The sequence below is a fragment of the Centruroides sculpturatus genome, unplaced genomic scaffold, assembly GCF_000671375.1.
Source record: "Centruroides sculpturatus isolate CEXI.00-Female unplaced genomic scaffold, Cexi_2.0 scaffold371, whole genome shotgun sequence".
Classification (NCBI taxonomy): domain Eukaryota; kingdom Metazoa; phylum Arthropoda; class Arachnida; order Scorpiones; family Buthidae; genus Centruroides; species Centruroides sculpturatus.
Window position 1 is genome coordinate 411,205 of NW_019384600.1, and position 24,990 is coordinate 436,194.

General features: G+C 29.6%; 1 protein-coding gene across 1 annotated transcript in view; it reads right to left on the reverse strand.

The window, feature by feature from the left end:
* Positions 1 to 24,990, reverse strand: part of LOC111624960 (two pore calcium channel protein 1-like) — a 71,306-nt gene that overhangs the window by 33,476 nt on the left and 12,840 nt on the right. Inside the window, exons 4-15 of the mRNA XM_023367955.1 lie at positions 22,564 to 22,677; positions 17,320 to 17,450; positions 17,164 to 17,252; positions 17,052 to 17,086; positions 16,902 to 16,960; positions 16,712 to 16,853; positions 9,849 to 10,029; positions 6,684 to 6,793; positions 6,467 to 6,530; positions 6,298 to 6,342; positions 1,305 to 1,361; positions 795 to 824 (exon numbers count right to left, since the gene is read on the reverse strand). Coding sequence (XP_023223723.1) covers positions 795 to 824; positions 1,305 to 1,361; positions 6,298 to 6,342; positions 6,467 to 6,530; positions 6,684 to 6,793; positions 9,849 to 10,029; positions 16,712 to 16,853; positions 16,902 to 16,960; positions 17,052 to 17,086; positions 17,164 to 17,252; positions 17,320 to 17,450; positions 22,564 to 22,677 — 1,057 coding nt within the window. The remainder of the gene's footprint in view (positions 1 to 794; positions 825 to 1,304; positions 1,362 to 6,297; positions 6,343 to 6,466; positions 6,531 to 6,683; positions 6,794 to 9,848; positions 10,030 to 16,711; positions 16,854 to 16,901; positions 16,961 to 17,051; positions 17,087 to 17,163; positions 17,253 to 17,319; positions 17,451 to 22,563; positions 22,678 to 24,990) is intronic.

Consider the following 24,990-nt stretch of genomic DNA (forward strand, 5'->3'; position numbering starts at 1 on the left):
AGGAAAGATATAAGGTCAAGGTCAGAACATAGGAATCAAAGTTTACCAGTTTGTTGTTGGCATTGGGGATAGTAGAAGAATTAAGTTCGCCTAAAATATTGTTGATATAGGCTGGAAAAACAGACTGCTTAATGTAGAACCTTGAATGCCACAGACTGGGGAATAAAATCAAGGAATTTAAAATCAGCTAGTTTGATTTTACAGGTAATTAATTTTTTTCTAAATTAATCAAACACGTTTCAAAGTGTTTTAAACAATTCAAGACTACTAGATCATTTAATAGGCTATATTTAAATGAACTAATCAATGCATCTTTGACAGTGGCTGATGGAAGGGGGAGTGAAAGTTTAAATAATACTAATGTTTTTGACTCAAGTTAATAGACCATCTTTAGGTGTGGACTATTAAAGCCTAAAGATGGCCCATAGCCAAATCAAAAACATTAGCTTTATTTAAACTTTATTAGCTTTATTTATTCAACAGAGTAACCATAATAGCAAGTTTATAGTGTTTCATTTAAATATAGCCATAAGCTATATTTAAACTAAACAGAAATGAATGATATTAATCAATATTTTCTATTTAGCCTAAATATAACCTGATAAATACAATTTTGACATTTGCAATTTGATATTCAACTGAATTTATGATTCCAAAATATTTTTACAATCATTACAATTGTATACCTAGTTTGTATATATTTTACATATTATATTACATATTATATAATAATTATAAAACCTAAGTTTTTTATTATTTGTGATTATAATAAGTATTCAACTACACATATTTACCTAAATCATCTATCTTTCCATTTTGATAACCTACAGATACAAATTATATTTATTATAATCTTTTAAAATTTAATTTAAAAAGTAATAAAATATTTTACATCAGAATTCTATCATAAGTAACATTATAATTCATCTTTATTTGTAGCAGTAATACTTATTTGCTACATTAATATTTCTTTTGTTTTAATATGTTATACATTATTAATAAACTTTTTAATGTACATTATATATTTATTTTTGATTTTGGTTCCACAAAACCTTTTATAATTCTTTAATATAAAGAAAAATTTTGAATTTTTCAAGATATAGTACATTATTAAATAAAATTTTATAAAAAAAAGTTAAAAACTGCCTTATTCTTTTTTTTATGGTACTTTTATTATTAATTATGAAGTCAAATAATATACACTATTTTGTTACAAACAAAATTTTAATTTAGCTATTTACATACCTTAAGTATCATGTAAAATATTAAAAAATATAAATGAATATATAATCAACATTACTAACTTGAAAGCTCTGCAGCTTCAATTAATTGCCAAATTCCATTCATCAAAATAACAATATCTAAAATAAAATCATATTTACTTTAAACTCGAATAATATTGATTTAAATTAAAAAATTAATCTACAGTAAGTTTATATGAAATTAAATAAATATTTTACATATATTCATGAGTAATTATTTTATTGTGACATCACAATTAAAAGTCACAATGTTGTCCTGCAATTTTTAATCATATTTTTAATTTATTTAATTTAAAATATTTGTTCTCCACCTCAAATTAGTAATGTCTTGCTGGTCATCTAACTCCTTTCAAGGAAAAATTTTTCAATTGAAATAATGTAACTTACAGTGCAAACCAGATGTTTATATACAATTAATCAGGGCCTCCTGCCCCTAAGCTTTCCATTCCTGGTCTCAATTTTCACCTATCTAACTCTGTTCTCGAGATTAAGGAGAGACACAGCCAGACAAACAGCTGGATGACAGTGGGAATTTAATGGTCTACAATTTTTTTTCAAATTGCAGCTCAATAACTTTTAATGTTGTTGTTGTTATAAAATAAATATTAACTTTTACTCAATTTTTTAATATTAAATTTTCTTATAAATCAATCAAATCCTTTCATATGAAATCATCCATTTTGATATTATGGCTAACTAGATTGGATGTCTTTACTTGTTGGGATTAGAAATTTAGAAAGAAACTTCTATTAATAAAATAAGTAGAAAAATATATTTCAATTTATTTTATTCAAAGAAGATATTTGTTTTAGAAAATGATTATATTAATTCAATTTGTTTAATAATTATTTTATTTATAGTTTAGATTTATTATAACAAAGTATAAAAGATAAATGAGTACTGTTAATTAACATTTCAAAATCTAAATTAAAATCTTAATATTCTTAAATCTTAACTGCAGTATGATTATAGTGCAAATACTGGTATACCTTATAAGTCAATTAACAGATTTATCAGAAAACTTTTCATAATATATTATTTGTATTTTGAATATATTGCAACAATTATGTGAAAACTCAGATTTTAATTATCGATTATAACCTTTCATATTAATTAAAAGAAAATTTACGTTTAAATTTTATTTTAATGCAAGAAAATTTAATAAAAAAAAAAGGAAACATTTTTTCCCAACAATTAATAAAAGATGGAAGGATATGATTGTGTTTTCCACTGAATTCACTTCTTTCAAAAGGTGACACATCTCCCGAATGTGTCACCCAGAACTTTCACTGAAATTCATCTATTGGTCACGACCTATAATATTTCCAAAAAAAGATAATAAAAAACACAAAAAAACTCCCCAATAAAAGGGAGGATTGAATGACGAACGTCATTGTCACCAGAAGTTCAGCTTGTCAAGTTGCCCATCATTTGGATACTTCCTGGATTGTTCTCCATCCTGAGTAAACACCTTGAATAAGTAAACTCTTTTAAAGTGACTCCTTCAGAAAAAAAACTCTTTTAAAATAACTTAGTGAAAAAAAGAACATCTGCAAAAAAGTGACTTTTCCTTCTAACTGTCAGCTTCATCAATCCAGCATTGTAAGATACCTATACAACTTATCTAGATGTAAGCTCTCTCTCTATCAACTTAGAACGCGAATTTGTTAAATTGTACACGCAATCTTTAAATATTAATCTTTGTATAATTAGCTAAATAAATAAATGGATAATTGTTATTGTTTAATTTGGATTTGGTGCACTTCCTTAAACGTGTTGTCTCTCGTGTTGCCTCCATCCGGATCTGACTGCCTTCTATACGTAACTGCTTGCGCAAGAATGAGATTGCTATCGCGACTGTATGCCGATTTTGACATACTGGTGTCATCCTGACGAGGCATTGTGACATGGTGCCTACCCTCCAGTCACAGTTATATGAAAAATTTCAAAAAATAAATATAACATTGTAAAATTTTCAAATTATATACACTGTATTTCTGCACATATAAAGAGTAATGAAAGAGCAGATTATCCAAAATTATGTTAAGAATTTAGAAATTATAAAAATCTCTTAAACACAACAATTTAATTTAAATCAAGAAACTGAAACAGATAAAATTTGGGCTATGATACTTGACTACTGCAGGGAGCTTCCTACATAACTTTAATAGAATATGTATATCTGATCTTGACATAATTAATAAGGGTGTCCCATCAAAACCACAAAAACTCTGAAGAGCAAGAATCCTCACTAAGAATACATAAAAAAATGATCCAAGAACCATACCTCTATATCCCATAATTTTCGATTTTTTTTGTTACATGTTTTTAAATAAGATAAATGTACTTATAAATAATGAATATTGTATAAAAGCACAATAGAATGTACTGTAGTAAACTGGTTTTGTGGAAGTTTGAAGTGTTTGCTGCATAGATAAAGAAAGAAAAGATGGAAAATTCAAGAAATGAGAGATGGTAGTGCCGCACACAACATGGACATAAACTAATGCCTACGTCACTTGATCACGTGTTTTTCTATAAGCTAGCCTGTCAGGTATTAAAAGAGTAACAAAAATGAAAAAATTACAGCAGTTTCTTCATTTTCTTAATCTGTGGTTTGCTGTGGCATTTGCTGTGCCAACTAGTGGTGGGATATCTGAAGCTGGCTTGTAACTCAAATTTTAGCTCTCAACTCAAAGCAAAAAAATCAGCTGAGAGATGGTTCATATCTCAAAAAACTCATAAATGGGGACACTCGTAAGTCAAGGTACCACTGTATTGTAATTAGGGTTTCTCATTTCCGTCTTTTGCTTGTCCCATGATTATGGGAAAAAAGTGAACTGTTTTTCAGGATCCTGGGATATAATTAATTACTTTTCATTTTTAAGTAACTTAATACGTCCTGCGACCTCCAAAATAATAATATTAATAATGCTGTGTAAAATATGTATAAAAATTACTTTTGAACTACATAGAAATTTTCACAAACAAACAAAAAAATTTATTAAAGTTTGTTGGAAACTGCTTACAACAACAACAAAAAAAAAAACCTTTGAATTGAGTTGAAAATTTAAAAAAAATAAACTTAGATCAAACTTCTAACTTAAAAGGTAATTTTCGGTTTTTAAATAAAACATAATACAAAATATTATTGTACATTTTTATAATAAGATTTTAAAAAGCAAAGATGGTCAATACTCTGATCACTCAATTTGATTCTTATTTTAGTAATGTAAAGTCCTGCTATCGAGAATGCCCTTTCTGATTCAATTGATGTGAGTGGAATTGTCTTTAATGCATTTAAGAAAAGACAAATGTAATGTCTTTTTTCACCCATAGCCTGGAAGATTTCTAGTTCATTTTCGAGATGCATTACAGTACTTTTTTGCCATCTAGTATTCTTGATTTGTCTACCTTGGCTGCTTTAATAGCAGCATCGAGCTTATAGCCTGATAATTCAACAGTTTGTTTAGCTTTAATAATCTGGTTTATGAAGAAAAACTTCATATTTGCATACTTCATACTCGTTTGTATCCTTCCCCAATTTGCACAACCTGGCATAATGCAGTTATTGAAGCTACTGGGGGCATGGTTAAAATTTAAGATAACATAAGCACAATTATTCCAGATATAACAGGTTCTGAAAAATAAAGAATTTTCAGAGTCCTGTCACAAATAGGCTACATATTGATTATTGACAATCTGCGACATGCAATAATAAATAAATATTTAAAAAAAAGTAATAATCAGGCTTATAATTAATAAATACAAATGTATTCTGATGGTTTATGAGTTAATTATACTTTCTATTTGTAAAATTTCTTCAATTTTAATACAAAATAAGAAAAAAGTGAATTTTTAAGAAATTTGTGGGATTTCGCGAAATGAGAAAAATTTCCTGGGATATTTTCCTTTATAAATATATTTATAATATAACAATATTTCCTGATTAAAAAACATACGGGATCCCGGAACCCCATTAGAGAAATCCTAATTGTAACATTCCAATAGGTCAAACTGATGATGGGAATTACCTGAAATGCCTCTTTGGCATAACATCGACAATAAAGCACTTTTAAAACAGTAAATAAACCTTGAGCCATGTCTGATTAGTCCATAACAAATAAATCACAAATTGTGAATATAGCTTTGATTCTCAGCATGCTCTCACAGATGGGGCAAAATTGGCATTATATTCTGCAGTGTACCTTAAAAATTCACTATTTAAAAAAACCATTTATAGTATTGGAAACATTCTTTTTATTCTGGCTTTTTATTTTTAACTAGCTGCAAGGACCCGCTTCGCTGGGTTTTTATTTGTATGTAATATAGTTTTTTTTATATAGGCCTATATAAAAGACTGTTTTTCTAAGTAATCTAGAATCTAGCTGCAAGGACCCACTTCGCTGGGCAAAAGGTAACGATAGTGATGATTAAGATAATTACATTATAGCTAATCTTACCCGCTTTCANATAATGTTGCTCACTTTGCTGTTGTCAATAAAATAAACAAATTTACAAAACTTCCTTGCAAAGTTGAAAAGTGCTGGAAAAAATATAAAATTAACATTTATCTTTATTTTCAATTGTAATGTGAAAAATATTTACATATTACAGTTGAAAATATATATACTTACAGGATTATCTGGATCTGATGAAAATAAATAAAAACCTAAAAAAATAATTTCTGAATTAGTTTACGTAACACACACACACACACACACACACACACACAAAATTAGAAAATTCTTACCTAAAATTGAAAAAATCAGCATGAAAAATAACAATAATGAAAGCATATCTAATTTGACAAAGTGGGCAAGGGAATACTTTAATATCCCATTATCTGAATACATAGTGTGGAGATATATCCAATGATGCAAATACAGGCTATACAAATCCAAGGGGAAATCTCTCATAAATTAATCATGCAAGTGCAGACATTAGGCTTGGGCCAGAACTTATCTGAAGTCAACAAATGTTATAAAATGTAAAATTATGTAATTATATACAAAAAATTTTAAAATATACTTACTAATAATGATATCAGTATACTTCCATGTTACCAACTGATGTATAGCTAGCAAGAAATTTTGACATCAGTATTAAATCATAAAATGTTCCAATCTACATTTTAACATGAAAAATAAAGTAAAGAAAACAATTTTGTTTTTACAAATAAAACCAAGTTATAATTTACATACCTCTAAAAATAATTTCCCATGGATTTCCCAAATTACTAAACCATGGTTCTTCTGGTCGTTTTGGCTTATTTAAAAAATTTATTGTGTAATGTAAATAATATAATCAAGAACCAAACTAAAATTTTGTTATATTAATTATAAATTAATTAATATTACATTTTTCAGATTAATTTAATTAATAAATTACTTTTATTTTACATATAATTATAATTAATACCTTCCACTTTAAAGGACTAACTTCATATACTTGATAAAATTCTTCAATTGAAAGAAAACCAGTCTTTGTTATGTCAAGTGTTTTAAACATTAAATAAACATCTCTTTTACCTGAAATAAAAATTTTACTATTTTAATAAACTTTTTGTTTAGCACTTAATAAAGTTCACTTTTAATAGTTTTTATTACTGTACATTGTGAACTCCGCAAGGCATGTGGTCTGTGGTTTTAGACAAACAATGAATGAAACAAAGAGAAAGATAATGAATAGTCGGTGAAAATGTGTAACTTGACAATCAAGGTTTATTTGGGATGAAAAACGCAATATAATATTAATACAAATACACAATTAAATGACTGAAAACAATAGCGTCACAATAACAATACTACTTGATATTCCCCCTTCCTTCCTAACGTGAGGCCCTGCTTTATCTGACAAGTGGTAAATAAATATGATGACAAAAATATTCACAAAGAAAAGTTTGGGAAACAGAGTACCCAAACAACTTACAAACTTTCTTTCATAACGATACAATCATTGATGATCTTTACAAAATAGTCTTCTTCCTTTATAGACGATGATTTCCACTTCCTTTTTCGTTATTCCTTCTATGGAAACAGACTTTCCTTCAGCACCATAACTTCTTTAAGCCTAGCGACAGTTGACTCTCCTCTCTGCTACGTATGTAAGGAACCAAGTCCGTGCTTTATTTTTAGTTTACTTTTACTTTGCTTTATTATATTTTTGTTTGGGGCTTATGTTTGGTTAGGACGAAGGTTTCCTCACCCACCACCCTAACGTTCAAAACGAGAAGATAAAAGATTAACCAACTCACCGACGACGAAACGATAGCGCCATAGCTAGCATTGCACTCACGTGCACGCCCGAGCGGCAGAATTGTAAGTCCGCACTGAAGGGGGGGACACCCCAATAGACTTTCTAGGAACTTGTGTAACCTTAACAAAACATCCCGATAATTGTTAAAGAAATGCTGTAAAAGGTTAACAAAGTATTGTCGAGAAATAAGCTACCAGATAACGAAGAGAAAACAATGTTACGTGTAGATATGTAAATGAGGGGAGTGGCTACAGTAGAACTGTGACGTCACCTCATACTATAAGTACAGTAGCTCAAGTGAAGACAGAAGAGGTGAGCTCCTGAACGGAAAGCGTTGGTCTGCTGGTAGCAGTGAATAGGTGTCGAATAGGAAATCCTAGTAGGAGATTGAAGGTTCGATTTTGGTGATTTGGAAATAGGAAAGTCTTGAGTAGAAGAAAAGGTTCCGAGTATTAATTGAGGTGACGGTTAGGATTGATAGTTATAAGAGAATTTGTATCTAAGTTAAGAATTGGATTTTGTTTTGTCGGAATTCCAAGGGGAATAGTTCTAAGTTAGAATAAGACTTAAGTTTGTCGGGTTGATTTGTGATTTGATTTTTGATTAATAAATTTGTTGTTTGTTTATAAATCTTGTACATAGTATTGGTTAAACTTGATTAAACATTTATTATTGAGATTTTTTTTGTGACTAACGTTGTCCTTAATTTATTTCGGTGCACGCTAAAAGTCCAGGCCTGGCAACTAACAAACGCAAACCCGCGTAAAGTACCCGTTAGGTCCCGGCTCTAAGAAAAATATCGTTGTAGAGCAACAAATTAAAAATAGTACTTTACACGTATCATATCTCCTTCCATCCATGGCACACTCACAATGAGGAAAAAAGGTGTTTATACAATCCGTTACACACGCTTTTATATTTACTGCTAACCCATGTTACTCCATCCCATGTGATCTTGTCACAGACCAATCATAACTTCGAAAAAACCAGCCATCAGCTAACAGGTGGTATCGAGGAAGGAAACAGAAAAAGATCTGTACAAAAACATATGTGTGACGCGACATAAACGGAAAACAATAAAGATAAAAAAAAATATATAATATATAATAGCCACAAAGTGCTACAACATTTCATGTTGTACGTGGGTTTTACCCAATTCTCAAACTGTGTTAGAGTGAATCTGTGCTTTAAAAGCACTGTATTATACAGGGATGTTCCGAATTCTCGAACCATGGTAGAGTGAATCCGTGCTATAGAAGTGTCGTGTTATATGAGGGTTACCTGTACAGTAATACCTCGATTTATGCTACCCCGACTTATGCGAGCCCAGAGTTACACGATTTTCAAATCTTGTTGATTCATCTTTTGTTTGAGCGCCACACAACTCTTGATTACTCACTCCTCCCACACTATTGTTCAGCTTACATGTTCAGACATGTTCTGCAGAATCGACACATATCTACAATTTATTTTGTGTTATTTATTTCTGTGTTTGTTATATCTATGGAGACTTGAGAGACCCTATGTGGTGATTTCTTGTAACCATGAATGAATCAAAAGATGAGATAAGATTAACGAGAACATTTATTAGCTTACATACATCTGACTTGGATTTTACACAAATTGCGAAATTATACCGACTTATGCGGTTATTGCTCAGTCCCACCTATCACATAAGTTTGGAGTATTACTGTACTTGAATGAATACAAGAAAGACATTTCTTGTATTCATTCAAGTATATGTCTATTGGAGTTTAACAAGGTAAATGTTTTTTGCCATCTTTATGATAAAAAAATTATTCTGTATCATGTTGTAATTCAATTTGTAATTTAAAAGCAACTGAAGAAGAATAAAAAAGTTAGAAATGTGTCTTGCATGTAAATGAATATCTCAACCTTGTTTATAGGTCAATAAAAGAAGATTTAAAGATTTTACACTGCTTAATCTTCAACTTGAAGACAGCACAACATAATTATAATTATGTCAAACTGTTAGTGTAGCAATGTTAGTTCTACTCTAAAATTCTGTATTACTTAATGAAAGTGCATATTGAAACAGATTATTAATTTGGCAAGTAAACCTACAAAAGTGGTAGATATCTTAAATAATTATTTTGTTTTTTCCATTTTTATTATTATTGAATATCTGATATTTGCATGTCATAAATAAAATTATTTGAAAATAAGATATTTTATCATTTTAAAATTTATAACAATATTTATTACTAAATCATATAAAGCTTAACTAATAAAATTTCTACAATTACATTCATCTTAATTAAAATCTTATTTATATATTGAAAATTTAAAAAATGTAAAATTACTTACAGGCTTTAGGTTTGTAATATTTCATTAATCCTTCAAAATGACGAAATGAGACAGAAGCAGGTGAAGTCTTACTGACCAATAAATGAAAGGCTAACTGACATGCTTTGCGTCGATGTAAAAGTAATTTCCGAAACTTTTCTTTCTCCATTCTTGTAAATGTCTCATATACAACAGCTAACATCTAAATAATAATTATTTTTATTTATTTCTTTTTTACATATTTATATAATATTTCTATATTACATATATATTAATAACTTATTAATTATTTGAAGTGCTTTTTATTTAATGATTTTAAAAAGTTTAAATTTTTATTACAATCTTTATCTAAAAACTATATTATTAGTATCTTTGGCGAGTTAAAATGCAAATTTTCTTTTAACCCTAGATAACTAAACTTAAATTCTAGTTACATTATAACTACACATTCATTGAGCGGACTACGCATTAAAAATGTTAATATCAACAAAATTGTTTAATAAAAATAACAACTTATTACATGGCACAATAGTATGGATAAATAGGAACTAAATATGGACAAAATATTTAGGAAATAAGATTACATGCAGTTGCTACATATGTTAACATTATGGAGGCTGCAAAATGCATTTTTGCACTTCATGCAACAGTGTTTTGTCATTCATCGAGCTTTCGATAGACATAAATAGCATATTTTACGCAGATTTGATGCAGAATGAGTAGAAGCTTCTACACTGAGCGCATCACCTAGAATATCCTGTATTGTGGTTTTGATATCATGCCTCAAAGGCACTGTCTGTAACCGCTGTTGTAGCCAGGGCTCCATGAGTTTGTCTCCCATCTTCATAAAGAAATTCCACTGGGACATCAGTTTTTGGGACATCAGTTCTGACGTTATTAGAGACATAGATAGCATAGCTGTTTATTGCCAATAGGTTTAGCATATTATAAAACACGCATAGTGGCCACCTTTTGGTTTTGTCTCATATTTGAACACATTTGATCTACTGTGTCTACTACACCCTTTGTACTATTATAAAAATGTATTATTTGTGGTTTTCCTGTACTTTTATCAATGTTAATTTGATCTTAAATAGTCGACAAAACATAAACAACTTTATTTGGCTTGGCTTTGTACGAAACTAATGTCTTATTGCCATCATAACAAAATATTGAAGTACCAATAGTGTGTAATTTAGAATTATTTAATTTTTCAGAAATTTCTCTTTCGTTACTTCTAAGAGTGACAACTAAGGTCAAATTCTAAAGTGACTTCAATAGTTCATCTGCCAAAGATACAGATGTGTACCTGTTATCCATAGTAATGTTACAGTTTGTTCCATGTAAAATAGATGTTATTTCCTTTATGAAAAACGTAGCCAATATTTGTTTCTGAGGATCAGTACCTTTTCCCAAATAGGGAATGGCATTTATCACGTACTAACTGTTTACATCTGCAGCCATAACAATATACATAATGTACATGACTTTGCAACAAAGTTACGTAGTAACTAAACTTTCACTAAGCGGACTATAGAATGGTCATAAGTCAATTTCTAATTGACATGTGAACACAATTACATTACACACGGCACTGTTTATTCAAATTATTAAGGTAGAAAAAGAATGACTGGCAGGAAGCGTGGGAAAGTTTCTGAATTTCACTTTCAAGCAGAGATGCGTTGTGGTGTGGACGAATGATTAGTTATATAGAGTTAAAAAATAGTGGATTTTTACAAAGAAAAAATGCTCCTAAAAGCATACAAAAGTAAAACCATCATTTTATTGTGCATAAAAGTACACATAGAACATATAAAACTCAAGAAGTTTACAGAAAATTCAATTGGTTAATTACTTTCAGAATCTGATCCATCAGTTTCATAGTTTACAAATAGAAAAGCGTTGTACAGTACTTACAAATCCATTGTAGTTCTATGTTCTCCATAGTCACCCAAAGATGGTGCAAGGAAAGTAAATCTGAATCATGAAAACAATCTCTCAACATCAACAGATATAAAAGTAGCATATTTGGTTTTCACTAAAATCTCCAGACTTTATAACTGAAGAGATTCAGAAATAATATTTTGATTATCTAAATTTTTGCTCAGGGATTATAGTTTCTCTAAAGAAATCCATCCAACTGGTTTTTCTTGTGTTTAAAAATCTCCCACTGCTTCTCAGTTGACAGACCACTTTCCTCAAGCTTAGAAACTGAACTGCACAGAATTCATATGAATGAACAGTGTAGAGTTCCTTTAATATAGGTTGTTTCAACAGAATCTAGTTTCATTGTGACTGCTGAAGACTGTCCAGTTTATCAATATGCTCCCATGGATGAGAAATTTTTGGTATAAAGCAAGCCACTTAAATCCATGTGCCCCATCTGCTTATTATGCTTTGGAGTGACAAGTAAGTTATCTTTTTGTATAATCAAAACAAAAGTAATCAAAGCCTTTTTCATTCTGAAATAAATAATTGGTCCAAGAAAATTCTGCCTTAATTGTTTCATATACCCTGTTAAAGCAATGGTCAAAACAAGTGACATGTCTCAGTTCAGATAAGTCAATTTTATACCCCACTTGCAATGAATTGAAATTCACCATTTAAACTTTTAGAAATTTACATAAACTTAAAAACTCTTGCATACATATTAAATCACATATTATAAATAATTCCTTTTGTAAATAAACCAAAAATTACTTTATTTAAAAATTACCTATTACCTTGGATTTCATTAGTTTGGAATACATAGCTGTACAAAGCTTGCAATTGCTTGGCAACACATTAAAATGAAGTTTGTTCAGAAAGGATTTTGGATGAATTTTCTAGAATTTCTCATAGTTTTCCTTATGTCACATGTCTTGCATAAAAAAGGCAAGTCACCTTTAGCTGTTCTTATTAATGTCTGTGAAAAATGATGAGAGGTTAGGCAATACAGGAACCAATCAGGAAAATTATCATCCATAAGAAAAAAAAATGAATCTCTCAATGCAGTATTGTACGAGATATGCAAATATCTCAATATACAATCCAGGGAATCATAAAACGTTTTTGATGAAATAATAACACTTATCCAGATAAAGCTTTATGAAGGAAACTACCTCTCAGTTCCAAACAACTATAGTCTTTTTTGATGACATATTTCCCAAAACAGATAAGTTTCCATAGACTATTTGACAAAGTGGGCAAGGGAATACTTTAATATCCCATTATCTGAATACATAGTGTGGAGATATATCCAATGATGTCCAAGGGGAAATCTCTCATAAATTAATCATGCAAGTGCAGACATTAGGCTTGGGCCAGAACTTATCTGAAGTCAACAAATGTTGATTGGAAGCAAATACTATGATTGGATGAATCAACATTTCACATAAACCATGGGAATATAAGGGAAGAAAAGGCAGTCATACTAAAGATGTAGCTAATAATCTAGCATATTATTCAAGACAAGTACAGAAGCCACAGTCTCTAATGGTTTGGGGACGCATGAGTGCAGAGGAAGTTGGAAATTTGCATTTCTGAGATGGTGCTGTAAACATTGAAGCCTATATTCTAATCCTTCAGCAACAGTTGCAGAATTTGTATAGATGTTGCTGAAGGATCCAATACCGAGCAACATTTTTCCAGAATTTATGTTCGAATACTGAATTGTTCGAGTACCAATATACCACTGTATTTCGTTCATCATTTTTACAAACGAAAAAATCATTCATAGGTAAGTAATACCTATGGTTAAAAAGAACTTTAATAACACTTACATAAAAATGTTTAAATAAACTTTACTAAATATGAAGATTAATCTATAAAAACAAAACACAGTGACAATCTTAAGGGATAAAGTCTGAAATTAACAATGACAACACCTGGTTAATAGAAAAGTTAGGACAAGAAAGAAAAAATTGGACTATCAGTTTTCATTAAAGTAAACTTGATGAAAAGCTCAAAATAATTTGAAAATTTCAATATTCTAAAATCCATAGGCAAATTTGAGACGTGTGCTTACTTGAATAAAAAAAAAATATTGAATAATGAGATTTACACTTAAAAATTGTGAAATTTTGTACAGAGGATTTCCAAAGCCATGTTAGAGCAAAACCAAAAACCATGTTGTACAGGGGATTTTCCCAATTTTTGAACCATATTTGAGTGAAACAGTGTTGTAGAAGTGCCATGTTGTACCATTTATGAGGGATACCTATATTTCATGTTAATATTTTGAAAAGTGAAATATGCAATAAAACAAATAAGACTTTTCAATAATATAATTTATTATTTGACAATTTTATAAATTGTTAAATAATAAAAAGAAGAGAATAATATAATTCATTTCAATTTTCATGACAATATAAATTTATATATTTTAGAAGTTTACTTTATGAATTTAAGCAAAACAACAAATAACAGCTATTATACCAAAACCTAATGAATAAAAATTGTTTCAAGAAACATTTTTGCTTTAGTAATAACCTTTCTTAACTTATAATAATTAAATATACTTAAACTTGTTGGCATTTTATAAAAAATCCATACAGGAAATCATCTTTGTTAGTTTGAAATTCAAGAAACAAAATAATCATGACTTCAAATTATTATGTGCAAGGCAAAACCATTTGATTTGTTTTTATGAGCATTATGGACATTAAGATGTAATGTTGTTCTCCAGTGAAGAATGGTAGAACCAAGAAAACTAATGAGTTAGGGATGAATTTTATAGATGTAAAGTGTGTGTGCAGCAACCAAGTGTGTGGGACACTGTCAAATGCTTCTCTGTAATCATTGTATGCCTTATGTAGTGTATGTTTCTGTGTTGCTTATGAACTTGTTGTAGGATAACAGAGTAAATGAGTAGTTGTTTTTTGCAATCTTTGTGATTTCTACAGCAGCCTTTCTGTTGTTCTGTAAGAATATCACGTTCATCAATATGCCTGCATATTTTGTTTGTGATACAAGATGCAAGAAACTTGTAAAGTGTTGGAAGACAATTGATCTATATTGTGCAAGATCTTTGGTGTTGATGTTTTTTGATTTCATGTAGGTGATGCCTCGTGTGAGAAAAATTGGCATGTCATGTGGATTGTTGATGATCTGAGTTAAATGTTTGGGTAGTTCCTGGTGCAGAGATGTGAATTTTTTGTACCAGAAATTGTGAATGTTATCTACACCAGGTGCTGTCCACTTGTATGTTTTCTACATTGTACAATGGATGTCTGATATATTTATTTCAACACAATGCATACTAGGTATGTCCTGCATATTTTTGCTCTGCTCTTTGATCCAATCTGCATCAGTATTGTGCTTGACAGCAGTAAACTAAAGAGAAGACCAATAATTTGTGAGTTCTTCATTTGGCATACCATTGTGCTGGGAATCAGTAGTGGATTTGGTATTAATTTGCCTGTAGAAGATTTTTTTATTGTTTGTGAATATTTTGTTGTTTTTTTGTACAGAGCAAATTTTGTAACATTTGAGTTAAAGTGCTTTGGCTGCAAGTTTTTATTTGAGTGTGTCAATGCATTTAATTTATTATTATTATGCTGGGTTTAGTGGGTTATACTCGGTTGACACAGGTGGCTGTGTACTATGCCAAATCAGAGTCAAGGCATAGCAACCAAAACAAAACTAAAATTAAATAAATGTGTCAGTGTCTGTGTCTGTATTCAGGAATTTCCTAACAATATGGCATGTATTCAATATGTGAACCGCAGGGAAGGTTGGAAACGGTCGCTCCTCTCTTTCTGGCAACAGGTCATTAAACCTGCTCACTTGTCAAGATGGCTAAATTACAATGTCTGGTCCCGAGGATCGGGACTCTCAGATATTGGTAGAGTGGAGGGAGAGTATTTGGGGTCGACGATAAGGTGTAGGCAGTATACGAGTAAAGGAGTCTACCATTTAACAATTAAAACAAGAATTTATTAAAATAGACNCCTCTGCAAAATTTCAATTTTTTAACAAAAAGCATAGGAATTATTAAGTTTTAAAGTGTGTGAAAAAAATTGTTCCACACACACACACACACACACAAACATCCATACATATGAAAAAAGTTCCCCCTTTTTTTGCATTTCTTAATTAACATTTCAAGATCAAGTCCAAAAATGTAAAAATCTTGAAGGGGTTTTTTTTACCACCCCACTGATTTTTTCTAACCAATCACAGCAAGAAATCAGCATCCACTAATACTAATACAATAAAAGATTTTCACTTGAATAAAATTCAAACAATAACACTAAAAATTTAAATAAATGAATTTTGATAATGTTTGATAAAACTTAATGCTCTATTTATAAATATAGATCTTAGCATAGTTTCTGTAGCAACAAAATTAATAAATTTATAATGCATTTGAAAATTATTAAAAAATAAATTTATTTCAAAATTGTATTTTTTTTTCTCCTTCTTTGAAAGATAAAATATTGTTTATAAAATTAATAACTATTTTATTAAAGAAAATATTTTAATATAAATTTTATTAATAAAGAATAATGTAAATTAGTATACGTTGAAATTATATCAGATTATTTTAATCAGATATCACTCAATGAAGATCAATTTTAGATTTAGCATGGGTATATGATCAGAAAGGGTATAATTCCATCTCTCTTGCTCAGAGGAAAATGTTCTGTTATGATTATTACTTATTTATAAAATTCTTTTATTGTTTAAAAAAATTAAACGAATATATAAATAAAAATTATTTAATTTCTATTTTTTTCTCATATTTTATTTTTAGAGAGTGTAAACTTAAAATTTTTTACAAAATAGAATGTAATCTGGTCCTGTGTGAATATTAAATTTTTCTTAAAATCTGAACATAATTAAATATAAAAAGAATTTTGATTTCAAAATTAAATCAAATCATATAATAAAAATATTCATACTTCTGCATCAGTAATTTCTTCTATAGGCCCTAAATGTAATATATTTGTTTTATGTTGAACAATGGCAACATTTATAGCATCTTGATCTATCTCACTTGCATAATAAACTTCTACATCTATTCCCAACAGATCTAGAACATATCTTCCTATAAATATTTACAAAAATAAAATAAAATTAATAAAATNTCACTTTGCTGTTGTCAATAAAATAAACAAATTTACAAAACTTCCTTGCAAAGTTGAAAAGTGCTGGAAAAAATATAAAATTAACATTTATCTTTATTTTCAATTGTAATGTGAAAAATATTTACATATTACAGTTGAAAATATATATACTTACAGGATTATCTGGATCTGATGAAAATAAATAAAAACCTAAAAAAATAATTTCTGAATTAGTTTACCTAACACACACACACACACACATACACACAAAATTAGAAAATTCTTACCTAAAATTGAAAAAATCAGCATGAAAAATAACAATAATGAAAGCATATCTAATATAGGAGGCAGTGATTGAAGAATTTGTCGAACAACCCTATAAAAACGTATTTCCTGTTCTAGTTATTAATTAAATAAAATTTTAATTATAAATGACAATTTACCTTCTTACACCTTTGCAATAATGATTATCTATGAGGAAAATAGGTCTGAGTGCTCTTGTAATTCTAAAATGACTTGTCTGTCGTAACAATACAACTAAAGATTCTACAATCATCGTAATCACAACAACTAACTGAAAAATAATTAGAAAAATTTATTTAATTATTAAGATTTAAATTAAAGTTAGTTGTTATTTCTCCATTCTGTCTTTCAGTAGCTATGCAAATATATTTTTCTTTCTTCAAATGCCAAAAGAAAAAATAAGCTAAAATAATTTGTATAGCTGCAGAAATATGTTAAAGAATGGAGAAATTATAATAACATAATAATCATATTATTTTAAACTAGATTTTAAATAAATAATAATTTAATCATTTCTGTTAACACAAAAAATAATTTATTACAATTTATTACACAAAACATCTCATGTAAACAAAATTTTCAGATCTAATGGAATAATAAACAGATAATCAAGAAATATTCAGATTTAGTAAGCAATAATTTACTATGTAAACAGAGTTTAAAATGGTATTATTTTAAACTTTAATTACATTTTCATATAAATTTATCATGTTTATCCTATATCTATTTTATTCATTAGCATCTTAATTTATTGTTGTTTGTTAATAAATAAATTCAAAAATTAAATTAAACGAATTTGATTATAAAAATTGTTCTGATTATATCATAATCAAAATCAAAAATCAATAGTTTTGTATTTAATCAACACATTAAAAAAGTGAAATATAGAATTAGATGAATAAAGCTGGGACTGAAGTAACAAAAATATCAAAACAAAAGTGGCAGTGTGCCGTCATTGGAAGCAGTGAAAGCGCCGCTTCCCTTGTATTTTCTAAAAAATAAATACATATTGTGCAATTATTTTCATATTTTAACATATTTTGGATTAATAAAAATTAATATTTTATTACAACCACATTATGTATCTTATTACAAATTTCTATACTACATGTGAAAAAAAACGATAAGATTGTTATTGTATATTTGAATATCAGTGGTGGAATGGAATGCCATATTGTCGAAACTGAGTCAGTTTCCATACAGCCAGATTATACGCATTCACGCATGCACTTTACAGAGCACCAACCTCACCTGGTTTAGCTGGTGGAAGCTACACACATAGACACTTCCAATGATTCTATCCTAAACCAGTTCTGGGCTGTTAGCCACCTGCCTGCTAGATTTTGGCTGCCCTCGCCCGATTATGTGAATCATGAGTAGATTTATAACTTAACCCAATAGTAATTTACTGGTATGTTTTTATGATAGTTCTGTATGGTTGACAGGAGTTTAAAAAATCCATTAAAATATTTGATATTTTGATATTTTTATTCTGCTCTCCCATCTTATATTACTTATGGATTTCAATGTTAAACCAGTGATATTATGATTTCGTACATCCCATCTATAAGGGGATGTAGAAAAAAAACATGTACAATTCTTCTACAATGTTAAAAAATTAACTGTTACTTTGGTAGCATCATTTACAACTAAATTTAATGAATGAGAGCACTGCACAAGGTACAGAAAAGCTCTAGAATTTATTTTCCTTAAGTTTACAATTTATGTATGTATCCGTTGTCGTAAAAATTTGTCTTTCCACTTTTTTCCCAAGACTACAAATATTCAAGTACAAAGTAACCGATTTCTTCTTAAGAAATAGTTAAATAATTAAGAGATTAGGGAATTGGGGACATAAATAAAATCCTGCTGAAAGAGCTGGAATTTTACTTAAACAAAAGCTTAACCGAACCAATCTCTAGCTGAGTACAGTGGGGACTGATTTCTTTGTAATATTAGATGTAATAATGGCAAAAATTTTTCCAGTTCAATGAGAGTGACCGAAAAGTTGTAAATTTTGGAAATTTTCGTGGACACCTGGTCCTAAAATGAATTAGTTAGAAAACAAATGACTATTAAGTTCAACATATGTAGATTTTTACAGCTATGGCGAGAAACATTTAAAGTCTACAACAACCCTGTTGCATCCTTTGATATATACTAGTGACACGACAAAAGAGGTATTTGACATTGACCAGTATCAGCACCCTCAGGATTTGGCAGCTCGCGTGCATGCATGCCAGGACTGTCTCTGATTCCATCCATTAGCCACTCATAGGGAGCTATTTGACTAAGTGAATTGTTTTAATATTTAAAAAGTAAAGAATATTTTGTTATTTTTATGTACGTTTCTTTACAAAGCTATATTTAATTATAATTTTCTTTAAAAGTATATTCATACAATTGACGAATATTTTGTATCAGGTATGTACAGTACATCTACCACACATTTTATTTCACTAAGTAAGTTTTTATTATTTTATTTTTAATTGTAGCCCTTATATCGTTGCTAGCAATTCGGAATGTAATTGCAATATTAAAAATACATTTAGAGAAGTCTACGGTTTTTACTGGCTTATCGAACAAACGAATAGACATCACTGACGCGCATTAACTGATTGCCCCTGGAAGTCGGCTTCTTACATAAACACAGCTTCCCTATCATCAAATGTCATGGCATGCCACTGCAAAACACCATCCACACATTTCCAGCATAAAATTTATTAAGTTGACAAATGTTTTCTGCTTATTTCATAAATCTACATAAGATCTTTATATAGCTTCTATACTTATCATTCTTTTAACATTCAAAATTGGAATGTTAAATCATTACCTGACATTATTTATAAAAAATTTTTATATTTTTAACTTATATTATTTATAAAATTAATTGACACTATCTTTGTTTCTGGATCATAATGGTGAGATCATGTTTTGTCTCCAATAATAATGTGTTATAAAATTCATTTCCTTCATCTTTGTATTATGAAAAATGCAACAGTATACATTAATCATGCAATCCACCTTCTGTCCTCTGCAAGTGCCTGTGGGATTCATCATAAACATAGTAGCTCATTAGTAACTCATATCATATATGATAATAGTATAGGAAATGTATAGCTCCTGAGGTAGCTGCAAATAAAAATCCATTTATCCCAGAAAACATATGCTTCCATCCTGTGTCTTTGTAAAATGATACAGTTTTTTCCAGATAGTTAAAAAATTGCCAAGTAGACTCAATCTCTCATATGAATAACCTTGTTCTGTCTTGACAACAGCTTCACATTCTAGTTTGAAATTAGTGGTTCTTTTTTTAGAATTATTATTATTTTGGTCAAAAATGTTTTTTTAAAAACTAAGTAAATTAGTCTGATATGACACTCTTTTTATGTTGCCTATGTAGGAATTTTTTAACTTTTGATAAAACAAAAATTTTCACATGTATTTATGAATGTGTTTTTTTTAACATACTGTATATAATTTCAGATATATTCACAAAGAATCTGTTGAAAGAATGCATTTGTTTAAATTTTGAATGTGTTCTGGTAAACATGTTAAAAATTGGGATCAAACTACACTTGAGGAATACGAAAAAAGTCATACTTTTTGGGTGCATATTTATACTTCTCATAAAGTTTATTAGCTGGGCAACCAGAAAACTCATTCAGGAAGGACACTCAGCAAAATGGTCTAGGGAGAATACTGTTGATTCTATACACTCATCACAAAACTTAGCAAAACATAACTACTCCATTATATCAATCTTGACTAGATACATGATACCATATAGCTTCTATTAATGTCAAAATATCCATTGATTGATGTCCTTCTGCATAATAAAACTGAACTTATTACATGTTGATCAAACAGACATTGTTAGTAACTTCCAATCTTTCACTATTCACAAAAATTTTCATTAATTAAAATAATATTCTACAAGTGTTCTTTAGGTTCACACATGTACAGCAAGTATTTGTCTGCTCTTATGATGTTAACAATATTACTTGGCTGCAATGTGTGAGATTTCAAAATTAGTGTTTTGTTGGGACTGTGAAAACAAAAAGTGACACAAAGTCTTACCTTAACAATAAAAGAGCAGTTTAATATGCCATACAAATGTTCTCATGAGACCCAATCTTCAGCCACTTCCAGTGAGACAATATTCGGCTTTGCAAATGCACATACACCATCATACAAACTTAAAACTAAGTACAATAAATTTACCATGGACCTAATACTAGCAACTAACAATGCTATAATTAATAAGTGTGACACAACAAATACTATAATTATAAAATTCAGGAGACACAAAAACACATTTCTTGCCAACAGACAGCTTAATACACTTAGCTACTGTGTACATCACTTTCTAGAACATTCATCACTAGACTTCTTCAACTGGACGCATCTGACAGGATGATCTCCACTCACTCTCCCTTCAACAAATTGTCAGGGTCATCTTCAAAAGATCCTCAATGCTTTCTTCCTCACACTCCTTCCACTTCAGTTCCGGTCTGTGTCTCAGCCAAAAAGTGAAGTTCCTTGCTTCACCAATCTCCCCAGGCTGCCTTCACCATACTCTCCAAATCAGTCTCTCTCAGTAGGACTCCACCTCAACTTCATACAACAAAAGAGCTGGACAAGTTTACAAAAATTGGATAGAACAAGGGATAAAAGGGATTGGTAAAGGACACAAATAAAATAATACGGCAGACCACCATACATGAATGCTGCCACAAATGCACAATCATATTTCTTATAAATTTGTATTTAAAAATAAAAGTTAGCATAGCAACAAAATATTTAAACAATTTGAAATAGCCAACATTAAAACTAAAATTCTGAAAGAATACAGCATTAATTATCACTGATTTACAACTGTTTATTTGTTTAGTTATGGCAATGCAACACTTGGGCGATCTGCCTAGGGGGATGCCTTCCGGGAGGTCTTTTTAAGAGAAACTGGTTCCTATTTAGGCATTTAGGCTACTATCCTATCCTATTGTAGGCACTAACTGGCTCCTATTTGGCTATTTAGGCTCCTATCCTAGGCATTACAGATGTGGAGAAAACCCAGGAAATTCCACATGGTCAGTCTGTCTGAGCAAGGTGCAAACCCACAACCAAACTCCCAGTGTTCAGGGAACGAAGACAGCTTGGTCACTGGTGGGCCAATTTACAACTGACTTTTAAATTAATATATCATAGATTATGTAATAAACATTTTTAATATTTATTTTAATTACTGCATTTTTGTAGTATCAATACTGTTTTGAATATCTCATTAACAGTATTAATAAAAATATAGTCAAATAATGAACATTATTCAAATTCAATTTTCTCTAGTAAAATTATTTAAACAAATTACTAAAATGAAACTTTACCTTAATAACTGTTCTAGGATGAGAAAAAAACGGACGGATACCCATCCATCTAACTTTCATTACTAATTCAACAGCCATTATGGAAAGACAAAGCAACTCTAAAGATGCATGTATCTGAAATTTAAAATATTTGTATGAAATATATGTAACTTATATATAATTATAAATCTCACACAATATTTTTATAAATTACTTTAGGATTCTAGTGTAATTAAAATAACAATAATAGAAACATATTTATCATAAATTTAAATTTAAAAATTTTTTTAATCTGATAAACTTAAAAATGTTAGTTGGTTTAATCAGTTATTTATCTAACCACCTAAAAGGGGCTTTTTGGACTATTAAACAAATTGTTATGTCCTCCTAATATGACTGTTTACTGGAGTTCTAGAATTACTCAGAAGCAATTTTAATTTCCAGATGTTTTATTTATATGCATTTTGGATCCAACATTTTTCACTGATCCCTCCTCAGCAATATTTATGTAAATATTTTTTACAGTAGGTACCATCTATGACAAAGACCATGCCAAATATTCATAACCCTCTAAAATCACACTAAAAAAATATTTTTTAATGTGGGCAGGAGTGATCTGGATATAAAAAACTCCAGATGAAGGGAGTGTGATAATTTTTAAATAAGATTAAAATGCCTAATGTACGTATAAAAAATGTTTATTTTGGATTTGACACTTACTTTTAACAAGCACAATTACAATTAATTTTGAAAGTATTGTGTTAAAGTTGTTTGTTTTGTTCTTTTTGGTTCACCAACAAGCTGCTACACATGCTGATGTCTCATCATTACAGTATGACTTCAGTGGTGGTTGATGCATTATGCCCTTTTACAAAATTCAATAAAACTTAATAAAAAAAAACTTAATGTACACACTGCAGTATGGAAAGGTAAGTATGCAGTCTTACCTTTCCATACTGCAGTGTATTTCCATTTTTATTTTTAAACTATTATGTGTGTATTAACTGTATAATAAATGAAGTAAAAATTGTGTTTTTATAAATGATTAAATTCATTGAGGTATAAAAAGATTCTTAAAAGTGATATACCATATAAATCTTTCATATTTGTAACTTTGAAATGATTGTGTGTGTCCATATTGTGAGAACCCAGACTTTAACAAAAATCTTTTTTCAATTTCACATACATGTTTTGACAACTAACATTGTTGATTATCCTTTACTACCTGAGAAGTTCTCAGTTTACATGTTTTTGGCAGTATTAAACAAATTACTAAAGGTTACAAATTACTAAAGTCATCACCTGGTCCTATCATGGAAATAGTCACCAATTCTTCAACCAATAATGTTAACTCTGTACCTCTGAAATGGATATATGATCAATTCTGACTCAGAACATTATCCAGAACTCTTCTAATGTGCCAACCTCCTTGTTTATCCAACCTTCCTAAGGGACAGACTAAATCCTCTCCTGCATCAGGTCTACAAATAAATCCTTCAAATTACAGGTATTTATCTCCATGCGAGTCTCATGTGAACTCTCTCTTGCAACTACTTACAATGTAGATCTTAATTTAATATTTTATGAAGTTTGTGTCTTGTACTCTTTTTCCTTGCAATTAAACAGTTATCAGTTGTTAACCTGGTATCCAAGTGATTCATTTTTGACACACTGTCTCTCAGATCTCCTCCATCCCAAATCTGATCACCTGCGCATGTGACTACTTGTGTGACTAACAACACTGAGATTAAACAAAAACAGCCCTAGTTGCTGTGCGGTGTCTTCTATCCTGACGTAGTCATTGCCAAAGTGATGTCAATCCTTTGGTCAAGTAGTTTGAAAGCCTAGGGGGCACTTTGTGCATTGTCACAATATTATCCAAAGTTTTAGTAATATGAGATATCATCAGTCCACATCACCTCATATAATTGGAGTTCTACTGTATTAGATTTTTTGCATTGTAGGACACCAAGCAATGTAAAAAATCTTCAGTAAGAATCTTGGTAAGATGATACAGATCTTACCAAGATTCTTACTGAAGACCTTTTACATATGTACTTCAGGTCTATCAGTAAAAATATACAAGCCAAAACAACACTGCCAATAAAACATTAATAGTTCACACAAATGCTACATAGTATATAACAGTAAAACACTGTAATATATCTTTGCTAATGCTCTGTCACTTACAACAATTATGTACAGGTACATATATCAGCTGTTGGAAACATCATGTGATGAAGTGTTCATTATACTGAATTTTTATTATTATATTAATGTCTATACTAAATAAGTTCACCAAAAGTTGGTTTAGTTGAAAATATTCATGACAGTGTGCTGGATTTATGGTAAGTAATGCACAGCAATTATTAGATGCACTGTTCCAGTTTTTTTTTTATTTTTTAGCTCTTTTTAGCATCCTGTGGGCACTAAAAGGGCCTTTTTTAC